At 40.8% G+C, this 25086-nt stretch overlaps 1 protein-coding gene across 4 annotated transcripts in view; it reads left to right on the top strand.

Annotated features, from left to right (window-relative positions):
* The window catches only part of eps15l1a (epidermal growth factor receptor pathway substrate 15-like 1a), a 336507-nt gene that overhangs the window by 285941 nt on the left and 25480 nt on the right, over nt 1-25086 (top strand). For 2 of the 4 annotated variants that reach the window (XM_048559812.2, XM_048559811.2), the window contains one exon: nt 2340-2545. The exons of 1 other annotated variant lie outside the window; for it this stretch is intronic. In XM_048559812.2, the coding sequence (XP_048415769.1) occupies nt 2340-2545 (206 nt within the window). The remainder of the gene's footprint in view (nt 1-2339; nt 2546-25086) is intronic. One more of the 4 variants, XM_048559813.2, reaches the window with a different exon arrangement.

Genomic DNA, 25086 nt, shown 5'->3' with positions numbered 1-25086 from the left:
TGTGCTGCCTAACACCAAGGGATCATAGCATGGCAGCGGTTACACTTTAATGTTTCATTTTATTTTTTGCCAAATTGTGTCCAGAGAGTGTTAAATGTATGTTGTCCAGCTAATTGTATTTAGATCCTTTACAGTGAGTGTCACCATGTCCTTCATAGCTGAGCAGAATCATGTCTGCACCTAACATCCACAAGGCAGTGTTCATTGCTTGACCGTCAGGTATGGAGAGCTCGCCTTTTTACTCCCCATTGACTGAATATCTACTGTAGCCCTGGCTTAGATCAGTTAGATCAGCATCGACGGGACATGGAACCTTGAACTTTCTGGCTAGCTAAACCTCAGTCACAGTCTGATAAACCTCTTGCAGAAGGGAATTCAATCCTCACATTTACCTGGGAAAAATGCTTCTAATAATTTCAAATCATAAAGACACACATGAATAATTATTATTAATTAAGTAATATTAAAGAATTTATTCCTTGCCCAACCACTGACATTCAATGAAGCTTCACTTAGAAGATGGACGTATCACTTATAAGACCACTTTTGAACTGGAACAGGAATGCACAAGAACCATCCGTGGGCAGTCTTCCTGACTTTATTCCTCACCTTTTGTCCTTCATTCAAGAAGCTGTGGCTTCTGCATTTCGCCTCTTATGGGTGGTAAGCTTCAGATGGGCACCTTGACCAACACTTATTGACATTTTGTCTCTTCATGCAAATGTCCTGTTTGCTGATGTGGTATTTTTTGCATTGTTAGTCTTTTTTAAATAAATCTCCTGAGTGTAATTTAAAAAAAAACAAACCTTTGCTGCCTTTACCTGAATCAGGTATGTGAGCTTCTCTTTCTTTTGATGTACATTTTGATTCAGGCAGTAACTCACTTGGAATGATCTCTTGTTAATTTCATTTTGCTGGTTAAATTGTCAAGGCTGTGTCTATCCTAACAGTAATACAATGGCCTTAAAGGCTGGAATCCACTGGTCCATGTGATAGTGAAGCAGATGGAAATTAAACCTCGTAACACCTTTTGGTGCTGCTGATAATTAACATTTTCAAATGCAATTTTATTTGAGTTAAATGTACAAGTTTTGTATTATCTTTTACACTGTAGGAGACCATACCCTCCCTATCTGTCTTTAATCCTGTAAGAGCCAATTATACCTTCAGTCTAATGATATAAGATCCCATGCTGTAAGAAACCAAGTCCCCATAACTGTTAAGACCCATGTCCTCTCTCTTTGTTTCTAATTCTGTAAGTGCACATGCTTTTGCTACTGTATTGTGTTTGATCCTGTAGGAGGCCATGCTTAACCTTGTATTTAATCCTGTAAGAATCCATTCACTCCTTAATTGTGTTCTATTCCTATAAGAGCCCATGCTGTAAGAATTCATTCTGTCTCTATTTTGGGGGAAGTGATGTACAGAATAATTTAAGCAATAACATACAGCTGGATGTACTGCACCAGAGAATCTTGGGTACGCTGGACAATCTCTGCTACAGTACAGGTGGTGTAAGTATGTCATTGCCGTTCAATCATACCTTTCAAGGTTCTGGACAGCATCTCTACTATTGCAGTTGGCAAAAACTTCGCTATTATCAAAATGTTCTCTTGTCAAATTGGGCTGGGTATAGCATTGTGCCAAATGCTAATGTTGCCTTCAGGCAATTGCCATTGAAGTTGTATCATTCAGCCACTTAAAATGATAAATTTCTCCAGGTATGATCGAACAGGAAATAATGGGTTCCATTTTCTAAAAGACAGATTAACCTCTTCACCGCCATTTCAATGATGTGCTATTTGGATCACACTGACCTGCATTCAGCTTTACAGTGTGATTTCCCCAACCCCTTTGACTTGTGATAAGGGTAAAAGTTTTCTGTTTTATGTATTCTCCTATTGGCAATCCTGCACAATTTACAATGGCCACTGCTTTCTCTCCATGAACACTTCTCTGAATTGGTAACCAGGAGATATGCAGAAAGAAACTGTGGAGAAAAGATGTGCTGAGCACTTAGTTGTGGCCTTTGCTTGGTTTCCCTCAGACCTAAGGCTGGAAGTGCAACAGAGCAAGGGTTTGAACCTGCACTCCACTACTACAGTGCATTGCAATGTCAGTGTGCTCCTCTTCATTCAATTATACAGCACAGGCTGTGGCCATTTGATCCATTCCCAAAATTCTGGGCAAGTTGTAAAAAAAAAAAATTATTATAGCTAAAGGTAAAAGTCTCCGTTCACATCCCTCCCAAACAAAAAACCTAATGCCTTTGGTGAAGGGGTTAAAGACTGACTTTATCTCCTGGTGGGAAATAATTTTGTTCTTTCTAAACTTTCCAGGTAAAAGTACCCCTGTAAACAGGCCTGGCTCGGCCGACTCTGTCAAGTCCCACGATCCTTTCCAGCCCTTTGGTGCTGATGACGGTGATCCGTTTCAAAGTAAAAAGGGGCTCGGTGACCCATTCAGCGGTAAAGATCCCTTCGCGCCTACTTCCTCAAGTAAAACTTCTAAAGACTCCTCTTTGGGTTTTGCAGACTTCAGCTCTGTAAGTTGAGATCAGTGATACTCTCTGTCCACAATCACCCCCTTCTGTCCCCCACCCCCCCACCCCACTCTGCTAGTATGATCATTCTACTAAAGCATATACTGGACACCTCACCAGCTTCTCTTGCCATTCTTTTGAAAATCATGCTAGCCATTTCTCCATAATAATACTGATCTCTTAAGTATCTCTTGCCCTTTCCTCTCTTTCTGTTTAACATAGTGAAGAAAAACTGAAATCTTCTACTCAGTAGCCAACCTTACATGACAGCGAGCAGCCTGTCCAAATATTCTTGAAGTGGACATAGTGGAAGAAAGTATTTCCTTTATCATTGGCAACTGTGCATTGGCAAAGGGCTAACTGATTCTTACCATCATTAAGATGGATGCAGTGACTATTATGAGGCTGTTGGAGATTGGATTGAAGTGTTTATTTTGGTTTTGACTAGGATGACAATTCTTTCCAAATAAAGTACAACCAGGATAGGTGATTCATCAAGACCTTTAGCCAGGCATATTCTCCCGCGCACCCCCCCCCCCCCCCCCCCGGCCTCCGACGCCATTCACCACCTCTGCTACCCAGCCAACTGCCCACCATCTATCCTCCATGCACTGCCTGAGGCAGTTAGCCTCCCATAATATTCAGATGGTGCATGTACAGCCCTGATAATGAACTTGAATTTTACTGACCTGTATCAACAGTATCACTACTCAGCTCTCAGTCCTGAGTGTGTTGCGTGTGAATTTGTTGTGCACCAGTATCCATTCTTTGTGTGTGTGTGTATTGTATAGTTAAGTTTTGTAAAGTTCATGAACTTAGTGTTGTGAGTGAACTATGAATTAAGCCAAGCCACAGGAAACGTGGGAGAGGTATCACTGAGTTATTATCATGTTATGTACACTTCAACAATAAGCTAATGCAAGCATTGCTTTTGAGATTCCCTACTATATTTTTATGTTGGCTCAGAAATTGCAGGTATTCGAAGTATCTCTTTTTCTTTGTCATTTAAGATAATTTACTTGTTTGTAAACTTTACTATTTAGGTAGATGCTGCCATTTCTAGACTGTGCTTTACCTCTCCGTATTCCAGCAATTGTTCCCCGGAGAAAGTCAATTACGTGCCAATGTAAAGTTGAACCTGACCCATACTGAAAGACAAGTCCTCATTCGTCATTACCTTCTTCTTGAAATGGTTTTGGCAACAGCTACCACAGTTTCCAAAAGAACATTATTTCAGTGGTTAGAGATGAGATTATGATGATGATTTTGGGAAAAGGCAGCAATTGCTTTCAGTGGATTATGTGCGTGTTACCACTTTCCTTCTCGCAGCCTAAACAAAGGTGAGTAATGTGGAGCCATGAGCCAATTCAAATGGCGGAAGAGTGTTTTTTATGCAGTACACTCAGTCTGGGACTTGTTGGCATTCCTGTTTCTGAATGTATGAAATATCATGTGAATCGTGGTGTTTACTTCACTTTTTAAAGGAAGCTTAAAATGTGATCATCTGACAGCTTATGCCCCTAATTTCTCATTTTTCTTCCATTCTTTTTTAAAGTCACTGAAGTGCTGGAGTGTGGATCTGTGCTATTGGTAATCTGTATATTTGAGATTAGAAAGTGAGTAGAGGTAAGCTATTTAACATGGATATGCAGTAACATGCAATTGATACAGATGGGAATGGTTGTTAGTTTCTGGAAGACGTATTACCTTTGCCTGCACAGGTGCACGGTGGCTACAGAGTGTAGGATCTACAAGATGCAATCAAACTCACTTTGGTCACTTCAACATTAAGCTCCTCCGCTCAGAACTTCAAGCAGAAATGCCATTAAAATACCATTATCTACTAATTGAGCACCATTGTGAGTAGTGTATGTCGTATAAAAGCCACTGGGCCAATACCCTAGAATTCTCCACGTGATAGCATTGTGAGAGTATAATCAGCAAGATACATGCAGATATTCAAATACCACCTTCTCGAGGCAACTAGGAAAAGGCAAATTATGCAGCATTGTGTGTGCCAAGGTGTGAAAAATTCCAAATTTATTCTATCACTGTAACCAGTTGTACAATAAATCTTGGCCTTTTCTTCCCCCATCATAAACAGACACCCCACTCTGTATGTTGTTAGGGTGTAGTAGCTTAGTGACTGAGAGTTTCAATCCTACTATGGCAAGGTATGAAATGGATTCAATAAATCTGGTAATCTGTGGGCTAACACCAGAAAATATCAGGGAAAATTGCTGAATTGTTATAAAACCCTAGCTGCTCTCTGTGCCCTTCAAGGAAGAGAATTGGCTGCCTTTGTGTGACATAATTGATAAGTGACATCAGTCACTTATATATGTATGGCTGATATTTAATATTGTATAATAGTTCATTAAGAGAAATATGATGAAAAGTAGCTGTATATTGTTTGGAGTGAAAGTTATGGATTTTCACAACTTCTGCTTGTAAACCTTGCATTAGAGCTAGTCCAGTGGCTCTGTAATCAGTATGAATGTTTCTTCCACCTGCCAATATAGGCTAGGTATGTGTGATAATAAAAAAAAATGAACTGGGCCAATCATTGCTGTATTAGTGACTTTTGTGTTATTAATAATAGTGGAAGAACCACAGTGATGTCAGAAAGTGGCACTTGCTCAACAAGGTTCATTTCTGTTCAGATTTAGAGCTTGTCACAGTATTGAATCAGACATAGATGAAGCTAAATGCAAGATGAGAGGCTAAAACCATTGTCCTTGACATAGATCACAGTTTTTTTTTCCTGAGTAAGGTAGAAACATGACTCCACAATCAACCTGTGGGCAGTGCCAGGGACTCCGTTATCAACGTATGGGCAAGGCAGGACTGTGCCTCAACCTGTGGGCAGTGCCGAGGACTATGTTTCAACCCATGGCACAGTGCTAGGAGCTCTAGAATCATCATGTGGGCAGTGCCAGATACTTCATCTCAGACTATGGTCAGTGCCAGAGACTCCATAAGTAACCTGTGGTCAGTGCCACAGATGCCTTATCAACTTATGGTCAGTGCCAGGGATTGTGTATCTACCTGTGGACAGTGTCAGGAGCTCTATAAAGGGTTGTTTTCTGGACTGAAGGCCAGCAGTGTCCCATAGGGATCGATGCTGGACCCATTTTTGTTTGTCATTTATATAAATGATTTAGATGAGAATATAGAAGGCATGGTTAGTAAGTTTGTGGATAACACCAAGATTGGTGATATAGTGGACAGTAAAATCACAAAGAGATTTTGATCAATTAGGTCAATGGGCTGAAGAGTGGCAGATGAAGTTTAATTTGGATAAATACGAGGTATTGCATTTTGGTAAAGAAGCAAGGGCAGGACTTATACAATTAAAAGTAGGGCCTTGGGTAGTGTTGTAATGTTGAAAGACCTAGGGGTTCGGGTACATAATTCTTTGAAGTTTGTGTCATATATGTATAGGGTGGTTAGGAAAGCATTTAGCACACTCGCATTCATTGCTCAAACCTTTGAGTATAGGAGTAGGGATGTTATGTTGAGGTTGTACAAGACATTGGTGAGGCCTCTTCTGGCATGCTGTGTCCAGTTCTGGTTACCAAGTTATGGGAAGGATGTTATTAAGCTGGAGAGGGTTAAGAAGAGATTTACCAGGATATTGCTGGGAATGGAGGGTTTGAGTTATAAGGCGATTCTGGATAGACTGGGACTTTTTTCACTGGCATATAGGAGGTTGAGGGGTAGCCTTATAGAAGTTTATAAAATCATGAGGTATATAGATAAGGTGAATGGCAGGTGCTTTTTCCCTAGGATGGGGAATTTCAAGATTGAGGGCATATTTTCAAGGTGAGACAAGAAAGATTTAAAAAAGATGTTAGGGGCAATTTTTTTAACAGTTTAGCTTGTGTGTGGAGTGCACTGCCAGAGGAAGTGGTGGATGCAGGTACAGTTGCAAGGTTTAAAAGATATTTAGATAAGTACATGAATAAGAAATGTTTGGAAGGATATGGACCAAGCTCAGGCAGGTGAGCCTAGTTTAGTTTGGAATTATGGTCAGCATGGACTGGTTGGACCGAAGGGTCTGTTTCTATGCTGTATGACTGTTTCTCCCTATGTTATAAAATGATGAGGGGCATGGATAGGGACAGTAACCAAGATCTTTTTCCCAGGGTAGGGGAGTCCAAAACGAGTGGGCACAGATTTAAGGTGAGAGGAGAAAGATTTAAAAAGGACCGCAGGGATAACTTTTTTCATACAAAAGATGGTGTATGTATGGAACAAGCTGTCGGTGGAAGTCAATACAATTGCAACATTTAAAAGGCATCTGACTGGGTATATAACTAGGAATGGTTTCAAGGAATATGAGCCAAATGCTGGCAAAGAGGACTAGGCTAGATAGGGATGTCTGGTCGGCACAGATGAGTTGGACCAAATGGTCCGTTTCAGTGTGGTGTGGCTTTATGTTGCAGTAAGACTGAAGAATCATATGCAACCTGCACCATTGATTGGCTGATTTTTTTTTGAGAGTGAATCTTCATAAGCTTGGATATTCCTCCTAGAGTTCAAGATCTATATCCTTGCCCTATCAATCTTTACTGGCTTCATTAATGACCTTTGAATTAAGTTTAAGAGTCAGGCTGTTTACTAACAATTTTATCATCCTTTTCTTATTTTACAACTTCAACAACATGAAAAGACCAATGCCAGCCTACACAGATCATAGGCAGTCTCCAGGTTTGGACTCATAAAGAACAGGTAACATTTGTGTCACGTGCAAGTGCCAGTTAATGACTACCTGTGGCCAACAAAGAACTAACCACCTTTTCCTGACCTTAGAACCATAGAAAGTTTATGACCCAGAAAAAAAAGGCCACTTAGCGCAGCATGTCTGTGCCAGTTGACAAAAGGGCCATCCAGCCTAATGTCACTTTACAGCTTTTGGTCTGTGTCCCTTCAGGTTACAGCATAAGGTGCATATTCAGATACTACTTAAATGAGTCAGGAGAAAGGATGGTGTGGGGGAGGTAACTGCTGGGGTCTGCTGCAAACAGAGGACAATATGCTTGATGTTGCAGCTTTGACGTCCTGACAACATCCCATAAAATCCTCTCTGCACCTTCTCTACATGAATTCAGTTCTTATGTTATGCCTAACTAATGTTTTAAACAGTTCCATTGTAACTTCCCTGCTTTAATCTCTATGCCGTCTTGACCATCTTATTGACCTTTCCACCAACCTTTAAGGTTCTGTGAAAATGTGTTCCAAGGCTCCTAATGTCCTGTATAATAGCATATTTCTTCACCTGGTTTGACCTTCCCAAATGTATCACATCACACTTTCCCAGGTTAAATTCCATTTATCATTTATTTGTCACCTGAGAGTCTTTTGATAAATTCTTGCAGTCTGTAGATATTCTTCTAATGATCAACCATGTTGCCATTTCTAATGTCATGCATTCGGTGACTATCAACATTCTGAGAATTCCCATTGACCAGAAACTGAACTGCACAGTTGTGTCTGTATTATTTTTCTCAGGGTTAGCTCTTTCTTTCACACAAGAAAACCTTGTAATTGGCTCCCTGATGAAAATAGTCAGCTAAATTTTAAATGGGGAAAGGTATAGCCGTGTATTAAAAAGAACTTGACCTATTATTGCAGCCGAACGGAAGGCCCACAAAGATGGGGGACATCCAACACTCCTCACATGGTTGTTACAAAATCAAAACCTAAAATTTTTCTATTAGTCACACACTATACTGAATTGGTGTGTACTGCTATTCCTATATCATTGCTAGAGTCAACATCCTGGACTCTTCTGCCAAGCTTCATGCCAGCACCATCATCACGAGCCCTACAATGTTTTAAGAAGGCCCACCTACAGATTTTGAGTACGACTAAGGGTGGGCATAGTATGCAGCCTTACCAGGTCTGTCACCATTTCACCAGCAATTAGAAACATACTTGTATGTATAAAGCATGTGCATGAACAAACACCTACCAATGTTTGCAATCTAGCATGTAAGATGTACAAAAGTTACTTGGCCAGCTTCCATAGACATATGTAAGAATGAATTGGACGGGGAGAAGAAAACTGAGCTAAAAATATTGTTTTAGTTAAATCTGCAAGCACTTTATGGATAAGTACATTGTTTGATATGACTCCGAAATGTACTGAGCAGGAATGAGTAAAATGACCTCAGGCCTTTCTTGATTTTCATCTACATGCTCCTCCCCAATGATATCATCTGAAAGCACAGCATTTGTTTTCGGATGTGTATTGTTGACATCTGTTGTTAACTCATGGTCTCCTCTCTTGACTTCTTTATTATCATTGAATTCACCCAGTGGTCACGGGGTCTTCTAGCTGAGTGGATGGGAGAGACACTAGTATAGACTGCAAAGAAAATAAAAGGTGAGGCTTTAGGAGCTGGAAGTTGGTGGGGAAGACAAAGATTGTGAAAGAAAGAGCACACTGGTAGAAGATATCCAGCGCTTGAAGGTTGCCTTTGGGAAGTGACCAAAATTTCACTGCCAGCTGGGAAGTGGTTAGAGCAATGCCATTATCCTCTTGCTTAGATCTCTGTTGTCAAAGGTATAGTTGCATAGTTTTTGGTAGGATGTGCTGACAAACATGATTTTTGTAGTTTAGCTCGTCTTCATCTTCTTAGGCATGGTAAAGGTTATGATGTGGTTGTTGGATTTTGAACTGCAAGCAATTTGCTTTCAGTAATACTATGATGAAAATGCTAACTGGGTCCAGGCCCAGATGTTACCATTAGGGAATTAGATAATAACTTGGAAAGGGAAAGGAAAACAGCAGGGTTATGTGAAAAGGTCAACAAGGATTTTACATTAATTGGGCAGCTTTACCTAAGAGCCAGGACAGGCACAATGTGCAGCATGACCTCCTTCTGTAAAGTGCCGTTCTATGATTAAGCCAGGCTATGTACAGTTTTATAGCTGGAGCAAATGAAGTTTCAGATATAGAGTATGCAAGACTCAATTGTGACTGCAAAAAAAACTTGCAGTTATGGAAGCAATTTCTGAATTTTAAATAATTAACATCTTCAAATGTGTACACAATTGAGATCTCATGAGTAGTTTATGTGTATAATTTAGAAATTAAAGGGTTGCAGATAGAAAGGTATTATAATTACATTTAAGTTAAAAAGTTTTAAGAATTGGAAAGATCCTGAAAAGATGATGTAGCAAACTAAGGCATTTGCAAATTGGCTGAATTTTTATTTTGCTATTTAGCTGAGAAGGTCCTCCAATAAATCAAATTTCAGTTCATCGTAATATTACCTGAGGAGGGTGAGATGAGAATGTTGATCTGCCTTTATAAAGGAAAGGTTCCATCTTCCTCCTAGGCGGGTCAATAAATCAAAGATTCTCACCTTCAATAGCAAACAAGCAAGGCTAGGGTTTGGATTATAAGGAGAGGCTGCATATGCTGGGACTTTTTCTTCCTGGAGCATAGGATGTTGAAGGGTGATCTTGTAGAGATTTATATTATCAGGAAGAGCATAGATTAGGTGAATAGCAAAGGTCTTTTCCAAAGGTTTGGTGAATTCAAAATGAGGGACATATTTTTAAGGTGAGAGGAGATAGATTTAAAGGGGACTTGAGGGGCAGCTTCTTCGTGCAAAAGATGGTGTGTATGTGGAACGAGCTGCCAGAGGAAGTGGTAGATGTAGGTACAGTTACAACATTTAAAAGACATTTGGACAGGTACATGATTAGGGAGGGTTTACAGGAATATGGGCCAAATGCAGGCAAGTGGGACTAGTTTGGTTTGGCAAACTTGGTTGGCTTGGATGAATCTGTTTCCATGCTGTATGACTTTATGACCTTTGGTATGTCTGTGTCTTTGTGTATGTGTGTCTGTTTATGTGCGCCCATGTTTTTGCCACTCTGCAATACGTCTCCACCCTGTGCATGTCTTTTCATTTATTCTCATTCTTTTTCTCATTGCATCTCATTCTGTCCATCTCTGTCTCACTCATTCATTCATTCATCACTCAGAAACTTGTTCTTGCAGCTACCCAGCCTCTTACATCCACCATCCTTCCCACTCTTGTCATCTTAGTACTAATGCTGACTCCCTCACTTTTCTTCATTAATACACCAAGCCTGCCTTCCTCATCCAATTCTTCCCTCCTTGCAAAAAAAATGCAATGCAAGGTTTTGTTTTGTTTCCCTGGGGTTGATATATCAACAGGAAATGGTGTTTTATTCTGTTGTACTTCTTGGAAGTCATGAAATTTAAAAAGAAATACATTTCAAAGTTGTGTGCAAACCTACATAGAGCGTGTGAAATCAACTCTGTTTTAACCAAAGCAAAGGTGGATCCCAGCAAAGATTTGATCTTATCAATTTGTGCACCCCACAGTGCATGTAGAAACTTCAAGTCAGAAACTGACAGGTCAAAATTCTTAAGAAAGCTGTATTTGCTATTTGAAAATAAATGTTTCATGTTAAAATTTACATTAACATGGCAGTCTGCTCCTCTGTCTCTTCATGTATTTAGTACCTTCATGTAAATGCAGATCAATGAACCCATCTGTTCTGTTGCTCAATTGCGTTTATACTTTAGGTTCATACTTGTAGAAATAGTACAGTGATGATCAGGGAGGAGCTATGAAAGCCTAATGCTACCACAGCCTTGCTTCACCTGTCTTCTCCCCGTCCTGAAAGTCTTTCAGACCACAACACAACAGCAAAGTTGATGTGGCAACTCACTGAAGCACATTTTCTTTGTCAGCTGTGTGCAAGGAAAATATGGGCAGCATCATAGTTGAGACCCCATCTAGTGCAGATTTGCACATTTTTCTGGTGAGGTGTCACTGGATAATAATAAATCACTTGGGGCATTGCATTTTTCTCTTCCCTCCCTTTTTAATCCAATCCCACTCTCACCCCATCCCCACCACCGCTACCAGTGTAAGTGCTAAGATCACCTAGAGTGACCCTTGCTATATTAAAGGTTACACATATTAGATTGGTTGTGTAATCTGGTAGATTAATTATTACACATGTTGAGCTGGAAAAGCACAGCAGGCTAGTCAGCATCTGAGGAGCAGGAAAGTGAGCGTTTTGGGTTTCGGCCTGAAATATTGAACTTCCTGTTCCTTGGATGCTGTCTGACTTGCTGTGCTTTTCCAGCTTCACATTTATTGACTTTGACTTCCAGCATTCACAGCCCTTATTGTCTCCAAGATTAATGATTATGACTAGCTCACCCATTAACAGGAGCCATCGAAGGAGTTGCCACAGCCTAGTTTTAAAGGATGACATTTTTGGAAGGGAGAGATTTCCTGAGTAAGCTGTTTACAAGATAGTGAAATAGGTTTTCAAACTGCTGAGCTGACAGATCAAAGTTAAGATGCTTTGATTTAGTCTGCTTTTAATTTCTGCAAATTGCCCTTTGCATTAAAGGTTTGTTATTTAAGGTAACCACATCAGTTACCTGGTGAATTGTATCTGGGTGTGGCAGGCCTGATACAAGCAAGTAAAACTGAACTTTTCTTTGTACTAAATTAGCAGCTGATTTTATTTTGTCTTTTGCCATTCTTAGATTCATGATCTGTGAATTATAAACTCAAATATGTGCAAAAGTTGAAATGAAAGGGAATTCTTTGAATTTTAGAGCCTTGAGTTGCTTTGGCTCGACTCCTGATCAGAATCAGAGAAATCAGTTGAGGCTGTTTATAACAGCCAACAGATTAACCTCACAACACACACGTAAGGCAGTTTAAAAGGAACCGTTTGAAAATGCAATAACAAGTTTGCCGGTTTACACAATTGACTGTTAATTTCCTTTCACCTTATGTTAAAAGAAATTGTGTTTAACCATGAAGCGGTTGGAGGCAGGCATGGGGAAGGATGATCCTGTGCCAGAATCTATGCTGGTGCTGCTCCAGACTTTGCAGGTGTGTGCACGGAGAGAATTGCTCTTGGTAATCACTCCTGGATCTGTGAGGAGCACCTGGGAATTTTATTGCGCTTGCTTGCAATGCAGCCAGCCTTAAGAGCTGTATTACAGCACTGTCAATGCATTTGTAGCATTTTTTTTTAACATTCTTATCTTCCTCTTGGTCTGATTTACAATTTTTTAATTATTACTTTCTGTTTGACGGTGGATTTCGGTGCATGATTGGTTTGGTTCAGGAGTAGGAATTTTGAAGGTGTGCCTTGACTAGTATGCACATACCAGTGGGTTGTTCAGTCTCAGTCAGCTGATGAATGCAAAAGTGAAGGGTAAAAGGTGTATGCATATGACATGATTCTTCCAAATTTGCTATTTGAACAAGTTTCATGTTGCTATGAAATGTACATTTCGCACATACGTTATAAAGGGAAGGTAGTGTCCTGGTGGTAATATTACTGGACTGATAATCCAGAAACCCAGGCAATGTTCTGAGGACTTGGGTTCCAGTCCTTCCATGGCAGATGGTGGAAACATTTGGAATTAAAAGTCTAATGATGACCATTGAATCCGTTGTTGATGGTTGGAAAAACTCATGTGGTTTACCAATGTTCTTTGGGGAAGGAAATGGTCATCCTTACCTGATCTAGCCTATATGTGACTCCAGATCCACAGCAATGTGGTTGACTCTTAACTGCCCTCTGGGCAATTAGGGATGGGCAAAAAAAGATGCCTTTGTCCCATTAATGAATAAGAAAGAAAAATTCTTCTCTGAAGAGATGGCGATTAGTGGAGACAAATATAGAACATTTATTGCCAGAAATACAGGAAGTTATAATGGGGAACAAAGAGATGACCGATCAGTTAAATACATTTTTTGGTTCTGTCTTCACAAAAGTAGACATAAATAACATCTCAATAATGTTGAAGAACAAGTGGTCTAGTGAGCGGGAGGATCCAAAGAAAATTAATAGGAAAATGATGTAGGGAAAATTAATGGGACTAAAGAACGATTAATCCCAGGCCCCAAAAATCTATATTCCAGAGTACTTAAGGAAATAGCCCTAGAATTGAATGTCATCTTTCAAGATTCTATAGATTCTAGAACAGTTCCTGTAGTTTGAAGGGAACTAATGTCAGCCCACTAATTGATAGTCAGGAAAATGCTAGAGTAATTAGTAAAAGATTTTACTTCAAAGACTTGGAAAATGGTAACAGGTTTGGAGACAGTCAGAATGGATTTTCAAAAGGGAATCATGTTTGACAGATCTGTTGGAACTTTTCGAGAATGTAATAGTGTTGATCAAGGGAACCAGTGGATGTGATTTATTTAGACTCTGAAGGCATTCAGTAAGGTCCTACGTAAGAAGTTAGCATGTAAAATTAAAGTGCATGAGATTGGGGGTGCTGTGCGGACATGGATAGAGAACTGGTTGGCAGACAGTAAATAGTAAGTAGGAATAAATGGGTCATTTCTGAGTGGCAGCCAGTGACCAGGGATCAGTGCTTGGATCCCAGCTACAGCAAAAGCAAGAAAGCAGGTTATTATCTGAATACTGGTATATTGGGAGAGGAGGAGATACAATCAGACCTGTATGTACTTGTACAACTGTTGCTGTAAGTAAGCATGCTGTTGGTGAAGAAGTAAAATGGTACGTTAACCTGAATGCGAGAAGGTTTCAGTGCAGGAGTATAGGTGTTCTGCTACACTTATAGTACCCTGTGACACCACATCTGGAGCATTGTGCACAGTTTTGGTCTCCTTATCTGAGGAAGGATGTTCTGGCTATGGAGCGATTGTAATGAAGGTCACCCAGACTGATTCTTGGGATGGGAGGACTGATGTATGAGGAGAGACTGGATTGGTTAGGACTATATTCATTGGAGTTTGGAGGAATGAGGGGCGATCTCCTAGAAGCATATAAAATTCTAACAGGACTGGACAGAGTAATCGCAGGAATGATGTTTCCAGTGACCAGGAAATCCAGAATCAGGGGCCACAGCTTAAGGCCGTAGGCCATTTAGTACTAAGATGAGGAGAAATATCTTCATGCAAAGAGTGGCAAACCTATGGAATTCTTTGTGGAATATTCTTTATGGAATAAGGTAATGAGTTGAACGTTCAGGCATAGTCATATTGAATGGTGGGGCAGGCTTGAAGGACCAAATGGCCGCCTACTGTCCTGCTTTATGTTTCCAACCGAATTGATGCGGTACTGTCCTCTTGTACACCTAGAATCTCAAATATATCCTTATTTAAATTTGTAAACACATCTCAGTGAAATAGGGTGTCGAGCTGGATGAACACAGCAGGCCAGGCAACGTCAGAGGAGCAGGAAAGCTGACATTTCAGGTCTGGACCCTTCAGAAAGGTCCAGACCCGCAACATCAGCTTTTCTGCTCCGATGATGCTGCCTGGCCTGCTGTGCTCATCCAGCTCCACACCTTGTTATCTCAGACTCCAGCATCGGCAGTTCCTACTGTCTCTCAATGAAACAGGACCTTGGATATTTGAGGTCTTTCCTCCACCATATTACTTATTCAACAACATTCAAGTATTGTAGTCAACTTGTGGACAGAGTAAAAGTGCACGCAAAAAATTCTCACTTCTCTTATGCTTGCATATTAATTAAATGCACCCCTCCCCCCGTGGAGATGTGTTCTCAGTGAGTTGTTATTTTTCCAGATATTCCTAATCATTGTGTGTGGTCCCGATTAATGCTGTAGTTTCAGTATTGTCACTGCAAAATCATTGTGCTTCAGATGATTTTTCAAGGCACAGTGACATCCCATTTAAAGTATTCCTGGCCTGTTCAGTTTTACTAATTTCATTTTTAGCTTGGGCCAAGACTGGTGGTTTTGGATTTTGTGTTACAACACAGCATGTAGCATCTGTTTGCAGTGTCCTCAGCTGCTGCACAACTTTCAAAATTGTGAAATCCACTCTAAAGTTAGCAAACATAATTTTTGCATACACATTCCTTTTTGCTAGAAATTTCCCCTGAGGACACGATTGGAGAAACTTGATTTAACAACGTATAAGCAGGCCACTGTTTATCCTCTTTACGTTATGAAGGACCACTAGTTGGAGTTTGGGAAATAATTGAGTTTCGTAGGTAGCACTTGAAATAATGTTTCACGAAGTAGCATTTTGTGATTTCTGGAAGATTGTACAACTTAATTCAGCATTAGTCTCAACCAGCTTGATATCAGGTTTCTCTAACTGCTCCATTGTTGCCTTATGGCAGTATTGACCAAGACTGATCTTCCATCAGTGTTTCGCTGCTGTTAACACTTACAGTCATTGGCACAGGCTGAAGTCGCAACAAACATTTCAGTCAGAGAGAGATTATCTCAGGCTGCTTGATCATCCAGCTTGCTGATATTGAACTAAGTGTGGCATGGACTCTTGAATGTTGGCTATTGTCATGGAGTGTGTTTTATGCTTCTGTTGAACTACTGGTGAATGCACTCTGTTGGAATGTGACCCTTCAGCTCTGGGATTTTGCTTTAAATCCAGCCGAAACTCTTGTGTCAGAAGTTTGACTTAAGTATTCTGCAGCACAAAAATGTCCTAATTTAATGTTAAATTGTTGGTTTCACTCAGTCATCCATTGAGGAATTAACGTTGTATGTTGATGCAGCAATGGATATTCACCTTTAAGTTTGAAGCAGCAACATTTTTCTTGAAGCATAGGGTGATCAGATTTCAAAAGTCAACACCAAACACATTGTAGATATTTTCAAAGAAACCTGTTCAGAGATGTTCTGTCACACCTCTGGAGCAGGTGATACTTGAAATGAGGCCTCCTGATCTAAAAGTAGGGACGTTACCGCTGCACAACGTGACCCTCCGGGGCCATGTTGTAACATCTTGGAAAGGCGGGGGTTGTGTTACCAACATTTATATGCCAAGTGACCAATAACAGGAATCCAGGGAAGTGGCAATTTAATTAGGTCATGCAATAGCATCTCCTATTATGTCTGGCTAGAGGTGACAACCCCTTATTAAGACACCTAATCATACAGCACAAACTACAGATTTCCTACACTTACGATTCAGTTGCTGCCAGCTGAGGTTACATAATTCACTGGAAATTAAGCAATGCAATAACTGGTGTCCTCCAAGTTACTGTACTATGGTGGATATTATATTCCAGCAGTATCTGCAATCTATATACAAAATATCTTTCAGACTGAACATTTCATGGTCAGTAGTCATCAGGACAATCGACCGTGAAAGGTTTAGTCTGAAAGATTTCACTGTATCTTGATTGTAAATAACTGTTGGAACACTAGTGACAACTCACGTTTTCTCAATTCAGGCCAGATTTCTCCAAGATCCTCTTAAAATCTCTACCTCCTTCCCAAGTCAAATTTCTGCTAAGCCAAAGAACTGTGCCACTCTTGAGAGTCAAGTCCGAGAATTCATTCTTTATTTATGGATACATCCTTTCCTTAAATTCGAAAAGCTCAGCACTGAGCATCCCTTCAGCCTGAGACAACATCTGTCTTTTATGTTTATATATTCTGAATATAAAAACACGAAGTGTGAATGAGACACGTGTGAACAGGTTTCGAGTGGAACACAGGTCAGATGACCAAACAGAAAATTACACTCCCAACTGCTTACAACTTTTCATTTATTAAATGGGATGTAGCAAAAGAGATTTTGAACTTAAGATGTTCCAGCATTGGTGTTCCATACAAATTAGAATTATTAATCCTAATTATGAGAACTATGAGCAGAGCCACAATTAGATAAATATTTTAATGTCATATTAGAAAATCTGTAAACCTGTCTGATGTATGCAACACCTTGAACTGGTTTTGTCTGATTTAAATCATAAGGTGTGTGAGGAGGATAGCCTTGGACTGCAGGAGGATATGGACTAGTGGTCAGATGGGCTGATCAGTGACAAATGAATTCAAAAAAATCCTGATAAATGTGAGGTGATGCCTTGGATAGGACAAACCAGGCAAGGAAATACATGATGAATGGTAGGACCCTGGGAAGTTCCAAGGTCAAAGTGGCTTTAGTGTGCATGTCAGTTGGTTTCTTAAGATATAGGGCAGGTGGATGATGTGGTTAAGAAGACGTATAGAATACTCGCCTTTATTAGCCGAGGAATATAGTTTAAGAGCAGGGAGGTTATGCTGACCAGTATAAAACTTTGGTCAGGTCGTAGATAGACTAATGCGCGCAGTTTTGGAATCCATGTCACAGGGGGTATCTGATAATACTGGCCAGGAGATTTATCAGCATATTGCCTGGACTGGAGAGTTTCTGTTACAAAGAGAGATTGGGCAGACTGGTTTTGTTTCCTTGGAGCAATGAAGTTTGACAGGGGACATCATTGAGATGTATAATCTTATGAGAGGAATAGATATGATGATCGTCAGAAAGACAGGGATCAGTGACCAGGGGGCTTAGATTCAAAGTAGAAGTTTTAGGGGAGATGTAGGAAAATCTTTTCACCCAGAGGGTGGTGGGAATCTGGAACCCTCTCTCCCTGTTAGTGGTAGAGACAGAAACTCTCATAACATTTAAGAAGTAAATGAATGTGCACTTGTGATGCTAAGATTTACAAGGCTATGTGCCAAATACTCGAGAAAGGGATTAGAATAGTTAGTTGGTTTGATTTTGACTGGGCTGAAAAGTCTTCTGAGCTGTAAAACTCTGTACCCAAGACTTTACGACTCTTCACAGTTTAACCTTGGCTTCAACCTAAGACACACAAAATCACCACAGTGTATAAGGAGAAAAGTTTTTATCACAAATCCAGAGGCAAAACCTTGTGTTTCTATCAAACCTTACCCATTACAAGCCCAAACTCTCCAAATTTGATAGTTATCCTTGAGTTAGCCTCAACAGCCCTCAGACTTTGGCTGATAACTTGCACTGCATAAGACCATAAGACATAGGAGTTGAAGTAAGGCCATTCAGCCCATCAAGTCCACTCGCCATTTAAATCATGGCTGATAGGCATTTCAACTCCACTTCCCTGCATTCTCCCTGTAGCCCTTGATTCCTTGTGAGATTAAGAATTTGTCGATCTCTGCCTTGAAGGCATCTAACATCCCGGCCTCCACTGCACTCCGTGGCAACGAATTCCACAAGCCCACCACTCTCTGGCTGAAGAATGTCGTCTCATTTCCGTTTTAAATTTACCCCCTCTAATTCTAAGGCTGTGCCCATGGGTCCTAGTCTCCCCGCCTAACGGAAACAACTTCCCAGAATCCTCCCCTTCTAAGCCATACATTATCTTGTAAGTTTCTATTAGATCCTCCCCTCAACCTTCTAAACTCTAATGAGTACAATCCCAGGATCCTTTGTCGTTCATCATACGTTAAACCTACCATTCCAGGGATCATTCGTGTGAATCTCCGCTGGACACACTCCAGGGCTGTTATGTCCTTCCTGAGGTGTGGGGCCCAAAATTGGACTCAGTATTCTAAATGGGGCCTAACTAGAGCTTTATAAAGTCTCAGAAGCACATCGCTGCTTTTATATTCCAACCCTCTTGAGATAAACGACAACATTACTTTTGCTTTCTTAATCACAGACTCTACCTGCAAGTTAACTTATAGAGAATCCTGGACCAACACTCCCAGTTCCCTTTGTACTTCTGCTTTGTGAATTTTCTCACCATTTAGAAAATAGTCCATGCCTGTATTCTTTTTTCCAAAGTGCAAAACCTCACATTTGCTCATATTGGCCACATTGCATATTGGTCCTCCTGGTGAGAATTGTAGGTCCACATACCAGGATGTCTGTTTCTGACACCAACTTCATGACTTCAGGTCCTACGTTGACAAATGCGGCTTTCAGTTGGTGAACACCATTGTCAATATTTGTCACTCAGCTGATTCCCGAGGTGTAACGCGAGAGGTGTGTATTATAGTCTGGGGCCTCAGTGGAGCTTAAAACATAGGTATTTGAGCAATCTGTAGAATACTGTAGGGGTTCTAGGTTGCTTTGTGGGAGAAACCAGGATGTCTTTGGCACCTTAGATAACTTGGTGTAGAGCTGGATGAACACAGCAGGCCAAGCAGCATCAGAGGAGCAGGAAAGTTGACGTTCACTGTAAGTTCTTTACACAGAGGCTGGTGGGCACCTGGAACACGTTGCCAGCGGAGGTGGTAGACGCAGACACGTTAGCGTCTTTTAAGATATATTAGGACAAGTACATGGGTGGGCAGGGAGCAAATGGACACAGACCGTTAGAAAATAGATGACAGGTTAGACAGAGGATCGTGATCGGCGCAGGCTTGGAGGGCCGAAGGGCCTGTTCCTGTGCTGTAGGTTTCTTTGTTTGTTTCTTTGTTCAGCAGAATAAAGGAAGCTGATACTTTGCGTCTAACTGCACTGTACATGAGTCACTGAAGGTATTCTGCTATTGTGCATGAAACAACATTCACCTGGAATACAAATTCCTCTCTCAACCCCTTTGAGCCTCAATCAAGCATCATGGCAGCTTTGTAAATAGATAATGGTAGTGCTAGCTGATTTGCCTCAAACTGGTGGTTTTATTTGGTGTCTTTGGAATGCATATAAGAGTGGTTCTCCAGGGTACCTGCTGAAGTGGGCAACAAGCTTCAAATAATTCCTGCACCTGTTTTGAAAAAACTGGCAGAGGAAGGAAATTGCCAATGATTCTGGTTGATTTGAAAATGAGGGAAGTGGCAAATGAAGACTGGCATAGGAATAGAGATTTAGAAAGAGTGCTATGAAGTAAGCCTCTGCCTTAGGGCAAGTACACAAGATAGTGAGATCATTTGATAATGGGAACTGCAGATGCTGGAGAATCCAAGATAACAAAGTGTGGAGCTGGATGAACACAGCAGGCCAAGCAACATCTCAGGAGCACAAAAGCTGACGTTTCGGGCTTAGACCCTTCATCAGAGAGAGGGATGGGGAGAGGAAACTGGAATAAATAGGGAGAGAGGGGGAGGCGGACCGAAGATAGGTAGAGAGGAGAGTATAGGTGAGGAGGTAGGGAGGGGGTAGGTCAGTCCAGGGAAGATGGAAATGGTTCGTGACTGGGAGGTGCAGTTGTTTGTTGCGAACCGAGCGGAGGTGTTCTGCAAAGCGGTCCCCAAACCTCTGCTTGGTTTCCCCACTGTAGTGGAAGCCACACCGGGTGCAATGGATACAATATATCAATAACCATTTCAACTCCCCCTCCCATTCCTCAGACGACATGTCCATCATGGGCCTCCTGCAGTGCCACAATGATGCCACCCGAAGGTTGCAGGAACAGTAACTCATATTCCGCTTGGGAACCCTGCAGCCCAATGGTATCAATGTGGACTTCACAAGCTTCAAAATCTCCCCTTCCCCCACGCATCCCAAAACCAGTGCAGTTCTTCCTCCTCCCCCCACTGCATCACAAAACCAGCCCAGCTCGTCCCCTCCCCTCACCGCACTTCAAAACCAGCCCAGCCTGTCTCTGCTTCCCTAACCTGTTCTTCCTCTCACCCATCCCTTCCTCCCACCTCAAGCCGCACCTCCATTTCCTACCTACCACCTCATCCCGCCTCCTTGACCTGTCCATCTTCCCTGGACTGACCTATCGCCTCCCTACCTCCTCACCTATACTCTCCTCTCTACCTGTCTTGTTTTCTCTCCATCTTCGGTCCGCCTCCCCCTCTCTCCCTATTTATTCCAGTTTCCTCTCCCCATCCCCCTCTCTGATGAAGGGTCTAGGCCTGAAACGTCAGCTTTTGTGCTCCTGAGATGCTGCTTGGCCTGCTGTGTTCATCCATTTCTACACTTTGTTATTACAGTGAGATCATTTACTAGTTGATCTTGCTTTCTAACTATGAGTCTATATCCCAGACCACAGTGTTGTTCAGCTTAAGACTTCTTAACTGCATCAGCAGACTAGACATCACCCAGCTGTCATTTTTCGTATTCTGTCTGTAATCTGTTAACAATATTGCACTTAATGCTATCACTGCTATCTCCGAGGACCTCAGAATCAACATCAAGTATATCCCAAACCTTGCCAGCAGAGGCTCCCATTTTGTCTGCCTGCAAACTGAGCAGTTCAGACCACCCACACAGGCAGCAAGTTAGTCTTTTACTCACTAGCCTACATTAATCTTCTCCAGGGACTGGAGGAAAATGCAGTGGCCAGAAACAAATTGTGATACTTAATGACTTTAATCTAACTGCATGTCTGTTGTACCAATGCCATAAGGCCACCCCTCCTGTGATATAAAAATTATGGTTTCTCCAGCATTCCAGGTCTCATGCAATGCAGCTGAGCTTTTCCTTGCTACAGGCTACCTCATTGTAGACCTCTCTGTCATGACACATGTCTAGTGGACTTTCAGCCATGTATTCAGGCTGGGTTTCATTGTAAACCTAAATACTGTTGGCACTGGTTCCATCCTATCATAAGAACCATAGTTGTATACCACGTAAAGCATAGCAAGGTTTGATACATCGTGGTGGTACTGATCCAGAAGAAGCTAAAGTTTTTAGATTGCTAAGGTTTTTAACTCCTAAGGCTTTTACTGCAAATGAGAAAATATCTGTACACTGCTGTGATATCCTAACGGCTTTTGTCCAATTGGAGAGCACTGACTCAGCATGTTGAAAGTTTATATTTCTTTTTCATATCAGCTGATGTAGCTCAGCAGCACCCATCCGTTTTAATTTTGAATTGTGCCTTATTGCATCTTTTATGAAAATTGCACTTAAATTTAGCATTATTTTGACAAAAAATTAAAAATATGTAAAGTTTTAACCCACTATGCATTGGTGGAGAAGCAGATTGATATCTTTTTAGATACCATCTATCTCAATTGTTGAAAATCACAACTGAACATTTATCTCCAGAATTTATACTTGCCTCTAGAAAGGTGTTAATGTTTTGTCTTGTCTCATTTCCTTTACTGAGAAAAATTATGCCTTGCTATGCACCAATTTTTAACTCTCAGCAAGTCAAAAGCACGTTATCAGCTTCCAGGGAATTTCTTCCTTCCAAAAGGAAGAAGTCTCTGACAAATGCAGTATGAAATCACGATGAGTGTGTGGAATAGCTTTTTATTTATTGGCAGAGCAGACTCATCAGAGAAAGCCTGAGCCTGTTCCACTCCTGCTGCCTCTCCACTCTAAGATTTTTGACACAATGCCAAATGGTTTGAATTTCATTGTTTGGTTCTAGTATGTTGTAGTATGTATTACTTATATTTGTGCCTGGAGACTGAGCAAATTTGGAAGAATATTCATTTTTGTGTTTCTAAGTACGACCTTCCTTGTTTTGTGAAAGACACATCCTCCAGTCAACTATTCTCTTTGTTTTCTGACCTGCTGCTGCTTTGGTCTGCTGCAGGGTTTGAGTATTCACTTATTGTTTGTATCATCCTGTTGGTCATGGTGCAATCTCTGAGAACCGAGAAAATTTGGGGTTTGACCTTTGCATTCAGTGGGATGGAAGAAGGTCATGTAGCAAAATAGTCATATGTTAGTGCAAATTTCCTAAAAAAAGATGTGCCCACACTCTCATGGAATGATGGCAGTTCCTGTTTTAATCAGCAAATTGAGAATCTTCCAGTGAATGAGGAAACTTATAGATGCAATAGGTAATCTTAGATTCGCCAGTGACCCAAACTTGTGTTCTGCTGGTCACAAGTGGCCTTGGTTCCTGTGCTGCCTTTCACCTGAGAAAATGACTAACTACAGCTGATCTGCACTTTCTGCTAATGTGACAGTTGGAATGCTGCAAATTCCAGAGAAATTAGTCAGTGATCCTACTCCTGATCACTATGCAATGAACTTTGTTTGAATATCTGTGTATTTGGCCTTTGTTTGAGGACAAGATTGTTCTCTGGTGCTATATTTTTGTTGGTCCCATAGCTTACTGATGTTTACAGTGTAAGGAAAGTATTTGGGAGCAGGAGAAAATACATGACTGTACATCAGTTGGAGCGCAGTTATGGTAACTTTCTGTGCATTGAGAACTGTAGTTGCCATTTTTTCTACATTTGCTACTGTCTTATGTTGGGTTACCACCCCTGGTTAAATTAACTTTGATCAGCTGTTATAATATGAATCAAACCTGTGGCTGTTTTCGTTTAAATAGCTCGGCTGTCACTAGATAGACTAGGTGGACACGAGACCAGTACTTGTATTTTTCTAATGCAATATAATTGTGTTGAATCTTCTGTTTTTTGAGTTTGTGTGTCACTTGCACAGTATGTTTCACAGATGCACTCGCCAAGTAGCAGAGTTTTGATTTGATCATAATATTCATTGTTGTTCTGTAACTGCCTGTTTTTTCTCTATATCTTGCTCCCTCCTTCCCAAAAAAACTACATTATCCACCCCAGCATATCCCCCCTGAATGCAATAACTCATATTGAGAGTTTGTACTATTTACTTTTTGGGATTGTGCCATATTTATCGGCTTTGATATCTAAATCAGCTGATATTTGCTGTTTATAGGATGATTGAAATGAGAGATATAGATTTGGATTGTTATCCTACACTGGGGATAAAAACCATTTGATATAATTTCTTTTGAGTATGTTCTATCGAAATGTTTCTTGCTTTTTTTTGTCCCTGAAGAGATGCAGTTATTGGAAAGGAACCAACGATTTGGAATGTGTGTTTGTGAGGATGAGTGAATTCTGATCTGCCAGACCCACCCTTCAGATGCATTTCTTTTTCAAATTTTTAATTGTTTTCATTTCACCATGCATTTTAACAGATTTAGTCAGAGAGAGAGAGAAAGAGTGGGCTAATCGCAACGAATGGGAACTTAACAAAGTAGAAGTTTAAAGTAGAAATGTAGGTATGGGTTGAGGCCCTTTAGCTCTTGAGCTTGTTTCTCCATTCAGTGAGATCCTGGATGATCAGCAAACTTACTCCAAAGGGAAAAACAAATTGAAGAAAGTTTTAAAAATTTTTTGATAAAATAATATTTTTTTTGTTTATTCATTTTTGTAATTTGGTATAAACACCCAATACCAGAGTGATTCAGTCCATAGTATCCAATTCAGCAGTGAGGGAATATGTAGGATTCTGAATGAGAGACAGCATCTCCACTTCACAGGGCTTTCCAACAAATTTAAGAACATGTACTTAACTCTTAATAGATAATGGCATGATGCATAGTTGTGGTGTTAGTCAGACTGTCAAGTACTACACCCACGCAAGTCAATGTTGGAAGTCTGTACCCATAATCATCTGCTCGTTGCACAGTCTCATATATAGTGCCCTAGGGAGATAGTAAGCATAGTCTAGACTCATCCCATAGCTGCAAGTGACTGAGCTTTTAGCAGTGACCTGTGGTATAAGAATTGGAGCACCAAGAGCACAATGCCCCAGCTTTTGCCTAGCAGACAGGCACAAGGCAATCAGAAGAGATGACAAAATGCTTCAGTGACACACAGGAATCTAATGCAGGTGTCAGTGAGAAGGTGAAGGAGAACAGTCACATTTGAATTTCGGTCTTGTTGATTCCTTCTGACAGAATAAGTAATTAGATTAGATTGAAATGGTTAAAAGAAACCCTTCCTTCTCCCTTAGCTTGCTTACGGGGTGTGTCTTCTTTTCTTGGATTTGATGTAATTCCTCTTGATCTGTATCTTTGCCTGTTGTGACAGTTTTGTTATATTTGTG

This window comes from Stegostoma tigrinum, chromosome 30 (genome assembly GCF_030684315.1).
Source record: "Stegostoma tigrinum isolate sSteTig4 chromosome 30, sSteTig4.hap1, whole genome shotgun sequence".
NCBI classification, from domain to species: domain Eukaryota; kingdom Metazoa; phylum Chordata; class Chondrichthyes; order Orectolobiformes; family Stegostomatidae; genus Stegostoma; species Stegostoma tigrinum.
Note: the sequence above shows the minus strand (reverse complement) of the source record. Positions and strands in the feature narration are given on the sequence as shown.